Source organism: Arachis ipaensis, chromosome B7 (genome assembly GCF_059453495.1).
Source record: "Arachis ipaensis isolate K30076 ecotype BB chromosome B7, ASM5945349v1, whole genome shotgun sequence".
Lineage (NCBI taxonomy): Eukaryota > Viridiplantae > Streptophyta > Magnoliopsida > Fabales > Fabaceae > Arachis > Arachis ipaensis.
In genome coordinates, this window is record NC_142442.1 from 49,852,895 (window position 1) to 49,865,527 (window position 12,633).

At 41.4% G+C, this 12,633-nt stretch overlaps 1 protein-coding gene across 1 annotated transcript; it reads right to left on the minus strand.

The window, feature by feature from the left end:
* Nucleotides 1-2,025: 2,025 nt before the first annotated feature.
* Nucleotides 2,026-3,741, minus strand: LOC148551113 (uncharacterized). Its single transcript, XM_088494709.1, has 6 exons — nt 3,553-3,741; nt 3,202-3,345; nt 2,937-3,102; nt 2,649-2,795; nt 2,367-2,567; nt 2,026-2,201 (listed from the first exon to the last, which is right to left on the minus strand). The coding sequence occupies exons 1-6, from the start codon at nt 3,739-3,741 to the stop codon at nt 2,026-2,028; spliced, it is 1,023 nt and encodes a 340-aa protein (XP_088350835.1).
* Nucleotides 3,742-12,633: the final 8,892 nt, after the last annotated feature.

The window sequence follows — 12,633 nt, forward strand, 5'->3', positions numbered from 1 at the left end:
TCCAACGCACATGCTCTGAGCACATCTTCCAACGTCTGAATAGTCCTTTCCGACTGTCCATCGATTTGCGGATGATATGCGGTACTGAGACATAGCTTCATACCGAAAGCTCTTTGGAAAGCTCCCCAAAACCTTGAAGTGAATCGGGGATCTCGGTCCGAAACTATGCTCGATGGCACACCATGCAACCTTACTATCTCCTTTATATATAATCTTGCTAACTCCTCCATAGAACAGTTTACTCGGATAGGCAGAAAATGAGCGGATTTGGTTAAGCGATCCATGATCACCCAAATCGCATCAAATCCCGACCTAGTCCTCGGTAAATCGGTCACAAAATCCATTGCGATTCCTTCCCACTTCCACTGAGGAATCTCAAGTGGTTGTAGCATTCCTGATTGTTTCTAATGCTCTATCTTCACCTTCTGGCAAGTTAGACACTTGGATACCACTATTGCTACATCACCCTTCATCCCAGGCCACCAGAACATCTTCTTTAAGTCATAATACATCTTCGTGCTTCCGGGATGAATAGAAAACCCACTATTGTGAGCTTCCGACAACAAATCTTGTCTCAAACTTCCTACATCCGGTTAAATCCTTCCCTTGTATCTCCATAACCCTTCATTATCCTTAGTGAATTCTTCGCGCCTCTTATCACTAACTGATTGAAACAATTGCTGAAGCTTCTGCTCATCTTGCTGAGCCCTTTGTATTTCTGATAACGTGCTTGAGATCTGCAACTGATTTAAACAAGCCCTTCTGGCAACTTCACCAATGTCCAGCTTAAGTCTACAAATTTATTCACTAACTCCTCCTCCTTGATTCTCATCCAAGCAATTGTTAAAGATTTCCGACTCAATGCGTCCGCTACAACATTTACCTTTCCAGGATGATAACTCAGTTCAAAATCATAATCCTTTAGCAACTCCATTCATCTCCTCTGATGCATATTAAGCTCTTTCTGATCAACGATGTACTTGAGACTCTTATGATCAGAAAAGATGCTAAACCTTACTCCGTACAAGTGGTGTCTCCAAATCTTCAATGCAAACACAATCGCTGCAAATTCCAAGTCATGAGTTGGGTAATTCAGCTCATGTGGTCTCAGCTGACGCGATGCGTAAGCCACCACATTCCGATGTTGCATCAACACGCAACCCAAACCTTTCAATGATGCATCACAATATACTTCAAATGGTTCATGCGGTTCCGGTAAAATCAAAACTGGCGCTGAAGTTAACTTTTGCTTCAAAGTCTGAAAACTCTCTTCACACTCCAACGTCCACACAAATGGCACTTCTTTCCTTATTAACTTCGTCATCGGTAGTGCAATCCGGAAAAATCCTTCGATAAACCTCCTGTAATATCCGGCTAAACCCAAGAAGCTTCTCACTTCCATCACAGTCGTCGGTCTTTCCCATTCCATTACCGCTTCTACCTTCGAAGGGTCTACGGCTATTCCTCTTTTGCTTACCACATGACCTAAGAACTTCACTTCCTCCTTCCAAAACTCACACTTTGACAACTTAGCGTACAACTTCCGCTCCTTTAGAATTTACAACACAATCCTCAAGTACTCCTCATGCTCTTTCACCGTCTTAGAATAAACTAAGATGTCATCTATGAAAACCACCACGAATTTGTCCAAAAAGGGATGAAAGACTCTGTTCATGTAATCCATGAAAATAGTAGGTGCATTCGTTAACCCAAAGGACATTACCGCAAACTCATAGTGTCCATAGCGTGCCTAAACACAATCTTAGGGATTTCATCCTCCTTCACCCTTATCTAATGGTAACCGGATCTCAAATCAATCTTGGAAAACACTCCAGCTCCTTGTAATTGATCCTTCAAGTCATCTATCCTTGGAAGTGGGTACTTGTTCTTCACAGTCACTTTGTTCAACTATCTGTAATCCACACACAATTGCATTCCTCCATCTTTCTTCTTCACCAATAAAACTGGCGCTCCCCACGATGATACACTCGGTCGAATGAACCTCTTGTTCAGAAGCTCTTCCAACTAAGTCTTTAACTCTGCCAGCTCTATCGAAGTTATTCTATACGGAGCAATCGACACTGGCCTGGCTCCCGGCACCAATTCAATTGCAAATTCAATTTCCCTTTGAGGTGGGAACTCAGGGATATCTTCCGGGAATACCTCAGGAAAATCTCTAACCACGGTATCTGCTCCAAGTTCTGGGCATCACCCAACGCATTAGCAGCCAACAGAATATAGCCCTGACACTCCTCCCCACTACAATGCACCATTACAGAGTTCAGGTAATACCTCGTAGCTACCAATGCTCTGTTTTCTCTTTCTGGCATAAACCGAATTGTGTGTTCAAAGCAATCCAACAAAACCTGATTCTTCGACAAACCAATCAAATCCCAAAATCATATCTAGCCCCACCATTGGTAAACATATCAAATCATGCACAAAGTCTCTACCCTCGAGCTTGAAACCTAATTGTCTACAACCTGACCTAGTCATAACTGTCTGATGCGGAGTATGTACATGGAGATCAAAAGCTAACTCTGACACTTTCAAGTCTAGTTCCTCAACTTTAGCAAATTAAATAAATGAATGCGAAGCTCCAGTATCATATAATGCAATTAAAGTCTTATTTCCAATTAAACAAATACCTCTCATCAACGGATCCGCCTTGGAAGCATCCTTGGCATTCACAGCAAAAACTCGCCCCTGGTGCTGACCTTGACCCGCACTTGGGTTCTTCCCATGTGTACAATCCCTCGCAAAATGACCAGGCAAGCCACAGTTGAAGCACCCACCTATACCAATCTTGCAAGAGTCATATGGATGAAAACGTCCACAATGATCACAAGCTAAATCCGAAGAACTCTTACTCTGATATCCTCTCCCTTTTCCACGTTAAATCTGATCATGTGTGTTCTTTCTGAAGCCTCCTTGACCTTGAGGCGCATATCCTCCGCTTTTGAAGCTTTGTCCTCTAGGATGAAAATACTTGCCACGCCCCCGACTAGAGCTCCCTCCATGAGTTTCCTTGGACGAAGCTACCGTCTTGGCATACTCTTCCACTACTCTCGCCTTGTTCACCAAGTCGGAGAAGACACGGATCTCCAAAGGCACCACAACAGTCATAATGCTATCTTTTAAACCCCTCTAGTACTTAATACACTTCCAGCTCTCATAAGTTTCTGGGGCACCTTGACATACCCTAGAAAACCTACAGAGCTCCTCAAACTTGTTGGTGTAGTTCGCCACAGATAGGGAACCTTGCTTCAGCTGTATTAGTTCCATCTCCTTTACTTCTCTCGCGGACTCAGGGAAGTATTTCTTGTAGAAGGCCGTTTGGAACACCTCCCATGGAATGTCAGCATTCTAAAGTTGTAACAAGCGAAACTCTGCTTGCCACCAGGGCTGGGCCTCTCCCGCTAGCTGATAAGTGGAAAACTTGACATATTGATTGAGGGGAACATGTTGCACCTCTAAAGCACGCTCCATAGCCTGAAATCAGTGATCCGCTTCAGTAGGATTAGTGGATCCTCAGAAAGTTGGCGGATGAACCTTGAGGAACGTTGCCAAGGTTATCGAAACTCCTCCCGTGTTATCGCCATTTCCCTCACCATTATCATTGGCATTTCCTTGTCCGTTCCCATTGCCATTCCCCGCCGGTTGGCCTAACCTCTGCACAACTTGCAGAGTCACAACAGCATTAGCTTCCATGGTATTAGCGAGATTCGCCATTGCCGCCATGAATTCGGCATGATTGTTAGCTGGTTGCTCATTCCTACTTTCTCGGATACGTGTTCGACCTCGCCCCGCGAGTGGCCATGTAGGGTTTTTGTCTACACCAAACAATCGATATCAATGTGATCAGTCTCAATATGAAAAGCCTAGTGCTTCAATTATCCCAAACAAGCACTCACAAACAAACATGCTATACAATATCAAACAGATAACCTAATAACATCAAGGAAAAAAACACACAGAGTATGCAATGACGCACAATCGGTCCATCCCTCAGGCTCATGAGGACGAACCGCTCTGATACCACTAAATGTAACACCCTAATTAGCCTAAGCTTTACCTCGCGTCATAAAGCAAGGGTTAATCAGAGATTACGACAGTTCTAAGCTCATACATAATATATATATATATATATATATTTCGAAAGATTAGTATAATCTAGAAGCCTGATGAAAGATATAGCTCAAATTTTGGATTTGAAAAGTGCAAAACGTACTAACGAAGCTACTAGCTTAAGGCACAAGAAACAGATAAGATATAACCAAAGATAAGTATATAATATCATAGGAAACCAGCCACGGCTCACGAAGCTTAAGCTAGCTAGCCATATACAGGTATACAAAACCATAACAGTTTAAAAATAGCTTATACAAGTTTTTCTCTCATAATACAAAGCCTCTAGCTAGGCAAAGACAAAATACAAAAGGAGAGATGTATAAACAAATTAAAACAAAAAGACTCCAAAAGAATCCAAGGTCCTCCGCTTCTGTCACCATCCAAAGCAACTCACCGAGGTGGGTTACGACCTGCATCTGAAAAACACAACAGAAATATGGTATGAGAACCGAGGTTCTCAGTATGGTAACAGTGCCCAGTGATGTAGGATATAAGACCCTGGGACGCCAAAGGCAATCCTAAGCTCCATATCCATCACAAGATTCAACTTAAAGCATTCTAAAACAAATAAGCATAATTATATCAACCTTAACTTAAATAAATTGGGTAATCTATCTTAGGGATTTCTACTCTAACCAAACACCGCTGTCCCACAGCCTTCACCAACTGATCCTCCATGCGATCCCATCGCCACCACCTTACTAACCTCCTCAATCCCAGTAGAAAACACAGATAATATACAATGCAGTTAAATCACAAGTAGAAACATATAAGGTAAATAATTCAAATAGCAATTAGGCATGTTATACAAATAGGCAAGCCATTACAAGTAGACAAAGCATACAAGCAGATAGAAAATGCATATGATGAATGCCTGTCCTACTGGCTGTGATATCACATTGTCGGTTCAACTGCCAACCCGACACATCTCCATGGAGACGTCGCCCTTCGGAATTCTCATATGGGAACCCCCGAGATATAGTGCTCGGATCACTGTCCAGGTACCGGCGCCTGCACGCTCTATAGATCCGAAGGGATGCGAGCGGGATACTCTTGCCATAGACCTCACATCTCAACGCAAGCGGGACGAACCACCGCCCTCATGCCGCCGCCGCTACATCGACAGGCGGGATCCAACCACCGTCCCTGCCGGGCGCATAGCGTCTCATAATCTCAATATAAAACAATGGTACAGTGCTTTTCAGAAAACATTTTCAGTATAAAGTGGATCCATTAATCTCATTCAGAGTCCTCGACTCATCACAACCACCGTCAATCCGCAATTTAGTTTCCGAACATCAACAATTCATAATTTCTCATCTCATATATCAATCACCCTTCTCATGACATCAAACCATTCTCAGCCTGCCAGAAACCTAGGACTCCGTTCTCTAAGTTTTCCAAATAATCATCAACTAAAATCCTTAGGTTATATGCCATGTTCTCATACTCAAAACCAAGCCCAAAAGTCTTAAAATGGTGTTATTGAAGCTTACAACCTCGTTGGAAAGGTGGAATAGTTAAAAACAAAGTAAAATTTAAGAAACAGGGCGTGTGCGGCCGCACATGGGTGTGTGTGTGCGCACGCTCCGAAGAGTTTTAAAATGTGTGCGTACGCACAGGGGTGTGCGTACGCACAGGTGGCAAAACTTACAGAGTCTGTTCACTCACACAACCTGTGTCAGCGGCCCCAACAGAATGGCCTTCCCAACATGTGCGTGTGCACAGGTGCGTGTGCAGACGCACAGGTTGTAATTCATCCTTAGATATGTGCGCACACAAGCTGTGCTAGCGTTGCAAACAGAACGCATTTCCTTGCCTGTGCATGCGCACAGGTGTGTGTGTCTGCATAGATTAAAATTTTCGCAGGGTGTGCATCCGCACAAGGGTGTGCGCTCGCACATATCAGAAATTATGAAATTCTGCAACTTAGTAGAATTTCAGATTTTTTATCACAAACTTTGAATGATCATAACTTCCTCTACAAAATTCCAAAGTTTTCAAAGTTTATATCAATTTAAAGGGTTTTGAAAGATCTTTAATTTTAAATAAATCTCATCAAATTTTGAAAACCAAGGCAAAAGTTATGATCAAACAAAGTTCACCAAAAACCCAATTTTACCAAACTTCACAATTACCACCATTTCTTACCATACACATTCCAACATATACCAAACCATTCAAAAACTCCATTTCTCCTCAAAATCCACACTCTAAGACATATTGCACCATTTTTACTACTCTTTCTTTTACATTTCAACATTCTCAACCTTGAATATCAAAATCCAACACATCAAGCAATTTTCCACTAATACATTCACAACTTCTCATTTCATCAATATCAATCTTTCTCATCAACTCATTCATAATCCATATTAATGACTAACATACATATTCATACAAGTCGTCATACATCACATTCCAACCCCATTATCTCAATCAACATTTACAACATCAACAACCCAAACAATCATCAACAACATATAAATTCCAAACCTATCCTATGGGTCACTAGCCTAAGTGTCCATGAATATTATATACTACATAGAGGAAACCAAAATCATACCTTGGCTGACTTCCTATATGCACCAAAACTCAAATTTAGCACAACAAGCTTCCAACCACAATCCAAGCTTTCAATTCTACTCCAATAAGCACAAATAAGTTCCAACAGCTCCCAAAGCCACAATAATCAAACTATATGCATACAAATCACCTCAAATCAACCTAGGATTCCAACTAAACATAAATTCACAAGGGTTTAATGGCTTTTACCTTTTCCAACAGATTTAATAGCAAAAATCTAAGGCTAAGTAAGGATTAGAGCAAACCTAAACATCCAAAATCACAAAAACTCACTTAATCACAAACCCAAAGAACCAAAATTTTGGAGAGAAGAATAGAAACGATTGCATGGTTACCTCTCCAGTTTCTTGTATGGGTTTTGTAGAGCTCTTCAAGAGGAATGCGTAGTCACAAACGGTGCGGCGATTGGAGCTTTCTAGCTCAAGATATGAGCTTCGGAAGATTGAAATGAATAGTGCCAAGGGTTTCTCTTCTTCCTCTCTTCCCAGCTGTGTGAGTGAGTTTATGTGAGTGTTATGGAGGGTTGGGTTCTTTAAATGAACCTTTTATATGTTGGGCTTGGGCCCAACTTGGACCCGGTCCAACCCGTTAGCGTTTTTAGCCCGTTTGGCCCAACTTCGGGCCAAACCTTTAAAATTAACGCCCGGTTTTCTATTTCTAATGTTTTTCTAAGGTTTTTGACGGTTTTCACTTTTCTCGTGTGGTACTGGGCAGACTTGAACCGGTTCAACTGTCGATTTGCCGTTTTTCACAGTTTTCGTAGAAGGCACATTTTCTAACTCAAAAAGACCCACTGAGTCCAAAAATCACCTTTAAAACCTCAAATTCTCACTCTAACTTTCCGGAATCTAATTTGGGCAATATTAATTACTTAAGTAACTGGTTGATTAGTTGCGGTTCTTACATTCTCCCCACCAAATAAAAAATTTTGCCCTCAAAATTTGAATTACCTGAGAAAAACTCGGGGTAATCCTTTCACATCTCGGACTCTAATTCCCAAGTATGCTCTTCAACTCCTGCTCTCTCCCAAGCAACCTTAACCAACTGAACTTCCTTTCCTCGTAGCTTCTTCACTAGTGCCATCGATCCTCACTAGCGTCACTTGGAAGGTTAAGTTATCCCTCAACTCAACTGACTCGGGCTCCAACACATGAGCCGCATCCGACGTGTACTTACGGAGTTGTGACATGTAGAATACATCATGCAGGTTAGACAAATGAGGTGGCAAAGCAACTTGATATGCCACCTGCCCGAATCGCTTAAAACCTCAAACGGTCCTATATACCTCAGATTCAACTTCTTAGTCTTGATTGCTCTTCCGATCCCATTTGTCGGTGTAACCTTGAGGAATACGTGCTCTCTCACTTTCAATTCTAATGGTTTCCTCCTCTAATCCGCATAATCTTCTGTCGACTCTGAGCAGTTAGAATCCTTGCACAAATCTTCTTAATGTTCTCAGTAGTCTCTGCTATTACATCAGGACCCAAAACAGTTGCTTCACCAGATTCATACCAACAAAGTGGAGATTAGCACTTCCGTCCATACAAAGCCTCATACGGAGCCATTCCTATGCTCGCATGAAAGCTGTTGTTATATCCAAACTCCACCAATGGCATGTAATGATCCCAACTCCCGGGTTGAACCAACACACATGCTCTGAGCATATCTTCCAACGTCTGAATAGTCCTTTCTGACTGTCCATCGGTTTGCGGATGATATACGGTACTGAGACATAGCTTCGTATCGAAAGCTCTTTGGAAAGCTCCCCAAAACCTTGAAGTGAATCGGGGATCTCGGTCCGACACTATGCTCGACGGCATACTTTGGAGAATTTATTTACTTTTAAACCAAGTAGGAAAGAGCATTTTGCATTTAGTTGCATTCATATAGATAGGTTGTATTTCATAAGTTTTACCATTCCTCTTCACTCCTTTCTAGCTTCTCCTAAGCTTAGCATGAGGACATGCTAATGTTTAAGTGTGGGAGATTTGATGCACCACTATTTCGTGGTACATTTTGTACTTAATTGAGTGAATTTTATCCACTAAGCTCACACTTATTCATATAATTCGCATGTTTTACATTTTCCTTCCTAATTTTGTGTTATGATTGAAAACATGCTTCTTTGGCCTTAAATTTGCTAATTTTAATCCTCTCTTATTACCATTCGATGCCGTGATATGTTTGTTAATTGTTTTCAGGGTTTATAAGGTAGGAATGGCTTAGAGGATGGAAAGGAAGTATGCAAAAGTGGAAGGAATACAAGAGATTGAAGGAATTGCTAAGCTGTCAAGCCTGACCTCTTCGTACTAAATCGATCATAACTTGAGCTACAGATGTCCAAATGAGACGGTTCCAGTTGCGTTGGAAAGCAAACATCCGGCTTCAAAATGATATGCAATTTGCCATTGTTGCTATGTAGTTAGGCAACGCGTACGCATGACCTTGCAAAAGTTCAGCGACGCGTACGCGTGGCCAATGCGTACGCGTGACGAACGCCACGTGCTGTAGATATCATATTTCGCTGGGGGCGATTTCTGGGCTGTTTTTGGCCCATTTTGAAGCCCAAAAGCACAGATTAGAGGCTGCAGAGTGGGGAAATCATTCATACAACTTTCATTCACATAATTTTAGGTTTTAGATGTAGTTTTCTAGAGAGAGAGAGAGGCTCTCTCCTCTCTCTCCTCTCTCTCCTCTGTTTAGGTTTTAGGATTCTTAGTTTTATTCCTTTTCAATTTTTGAATTCTATCTTATTTCAATTTTGTTTCTCTTCTACTTTTAATTGTTCTAGCTTTCTAGTTTATTTATTTCCCTTGTTGATTACCTTATGTTGCTAGTTTAGTTTATGAATTCTCGTGTTAGATTCAATTTCCCTTTTTAATACAATTTGAGGTATTTCATATTTATTTCTCCTTTCTTCGTTTGTTATTATTGATGTTTGCAATTGGTTGTTTAGATTTAATATTCCTTGCTAGTTTTCTATGTTTTTATATTGTGCCTTCCAAGTGTTTGATAAAATGCTTGGGAGGGTTTTAAGTTAGATTTTTATATTCTTAGCTTGAATTGATTAATTGGAGACTCTTGAATCATCAAAGTCTCTTATTGGTAGGTGATTGAAACTAGCTAGTTGGCTTAAACTTCACTAACTCTAGTCTTTGATTAGGACTTGTGAATTCAAGTTGATTTTCTCACTTGACTTACCTTCATTCGTTAGAGGTTAACTAAGTGAGTGCAATTTACAATTACCATCACAATTGACATTGATAACGAGGATAGGAATTCTGATTATAAATCCTTGCTAGGACTTGTCTTAATTGTTAGTTTACTTCCGTGTCATTTAAATTCCTTGTTCAACATTTAAAAACCCAAAAAAGATAGTTTCCCTGCAATTCCTTGAGAAACGACTCGAGGTTTAAATACTTCGGTTGATTTTTATTGGGTTTGCTTTAGTGACAAACAAATTAAATTTTATTGAGGTTTAATTGTCGGTTTAGATCTATACTTGCAACGCGATTATTTTTGTGAAATTCTTTACCAACGATTTTTCCCCCAACAATTTTTGGCGCCGTTGCCAGGGAATTGCAAATGTGTGCCTTATTATTGGTTATTGTACATATTTGCCTTTTTCTTATTCGTTAGTTTTTGTTAGTTTTAGGACTTTGTTGCTTATTTTTATTAGTTTTTATTTCTCTTACTACTATGAATTCTCATCCCTTTGGCTATGAGTTTGGTTACAATTATGCTGTAGAAAGAGGAGATTACAATGAAAGCTTGCATCAAGGATGGAACAATCAAAGATGGGAGGAGCCACAAGGATTTGATCAACCCTCTTGGCAACAACCTCCACTCACTTACTATGAGCAAGAACCATTCCAAGGTGCATATCAATCCAATGGATATGGTGGACCCTCTTGTAGTTACCAACAAGCCCCAGTCCCACCATATGCCTATGAACCCCATCCTCAACATAGCTTTGAACCACCATACTTACAAGCCCCCTACTACCAAACACCCTTATATGACCCTAACCCTTATCCACCACACCAACCACCATACGAACCATATGAACCATACCCAGAACCACCACCTCAATATACACCATCTCCATACCCTTATCAAGAAGAACCACCTCCATATTATGAACCTTTTCACCCAACAAATGAACCCTTCTATCCACCCCAAGCTCCCATAGATGATACCTTTAGTGCTATTCGCCAAGGGCAAGGAGAGCTTCAAATCACACTTACCTCTACTCTCACCGGTCTCACCTCTACTCTCCAAGCTCTTATATCTCGTGTGGATCCATTATTTACCCCCAATACTTAACCCTCAAGATCTGGTGCACTTACTTTTCACCCATATCCATCAATACAAGAGCAACATGATCCCAATTACGCTATTGACATGGAACAAGAGAGAAGGGATCGTCTTAGGAAAGTAATGGATTGGGTTCACGCATCTATACTTCAAGAGAAGCAATGGGAGGCCCAAAAAGTGGAGGTAGGAGAGATCCTTGAAGATGAAGGAGTAGTTGAAGAATTAGGGGGAATTGAAGAAAGTTGTCAAGAGGTGGAAGTTATCTAGGAGGAGTTAGATTTTTTACTAGAGCAAGTGGAGAAGGGTGTATAACCTCCAAGGCATGTCATAGTTGAAGACTTGGAGGAGGTTGATCATGAGATGGATTCAATAATTAATAAGTTTTTATCAACAATTGAATCCTCCCCCATTGGACTTAAAGAAGAGGTCAATGTTGCAGCAACTTGTCAAGAGGTGGAGATCATCAAAGAGGAGCCCAAGAGATTGAAGCATACATTGGCAAGGCCACCACTGAAGATACCTCCCCCCAAGCCATTACCATCCAACACAACATTCAAGTGGGTAAAATTCTTATCCTTAAACTCTACCTTCCCACTTGAATATGGTCTACTTGAAATGGATGGACAACTTAGAGCTATCTGTGGTTTTAAGAGTAAAAGGGAAATGGTTAGCAGTTGGCAACACCATCCTAGGTTCGTTATGGTTGGAAGCTCAAGGTCTAATTGCAAGGGTTTGTATAATTCTCAATTGATTGGGTCTAGGAGGATGTTTGGGTACTTAAATGAGAATTCCAAGTCTAAACCACCCGAATGGAATCATGATGATTGTTTCGAGGGTTACCTGAAACTGTAGGTCGATCTCGGACGAGATCTTCTGTGCTGGTCGGAACCGATGTGTCCGACTGGTAAATGGCGACCGGAGCTGGTGCGTCTGACTTGTTTGGATTGAACGTGCTGCTGATCCTCTATCACCGAAGGGTGGGGGGTACCTGCAAGAGACTCCGATGCTTAAGTTAGCATGGGTATTACACAAGTGTTATGTAGAATCAGAGTATGAGTTATACCTGGGTGCTCCAGTGTATTTATAGTAGTTGTAGAGTGACCTTTCTAGATAAGATAAGTTAATTATCTTATCTTATCTTTTACCTTTGAGTTGAGGTCAGCTTATCTTCAAGGGAACCGCCCTTATCTCTATAGGCTCGGACGGCCTTTGGATTTGGGTCGTGTTCCTCTACTTGGGCCCTTTATGGGCTTTCCTGTTGATTTGGCCGAGTTCTTTAAGAAGAAGTCGGTCCGCTTGACCTGGAGAGGTCGGCCGCTTTGTCGTCAATCATCCCAGGTCGGATAGCTCGACCCAGGGTATAAACAGTGCCCCTGCTTGAGCTCGGTCTTCTTTGTCGAGGTCGAGCCCTAAACTTCGGTCCTTCTCGTAGCGAAGCCGAACTCAAGCATTTTGTCGACTCCTTTTTGTAGCAGCTTTTGAATGTAGAACGTTTTTCTCTAAAAGCGCGCGCTTTATATCAGCTCTTTTTTGGGAACGCAAGCGGTTTTAATATCCGCATTTAATTGGCATTTAATTGCCTCGTTTCCCTAACTTCTC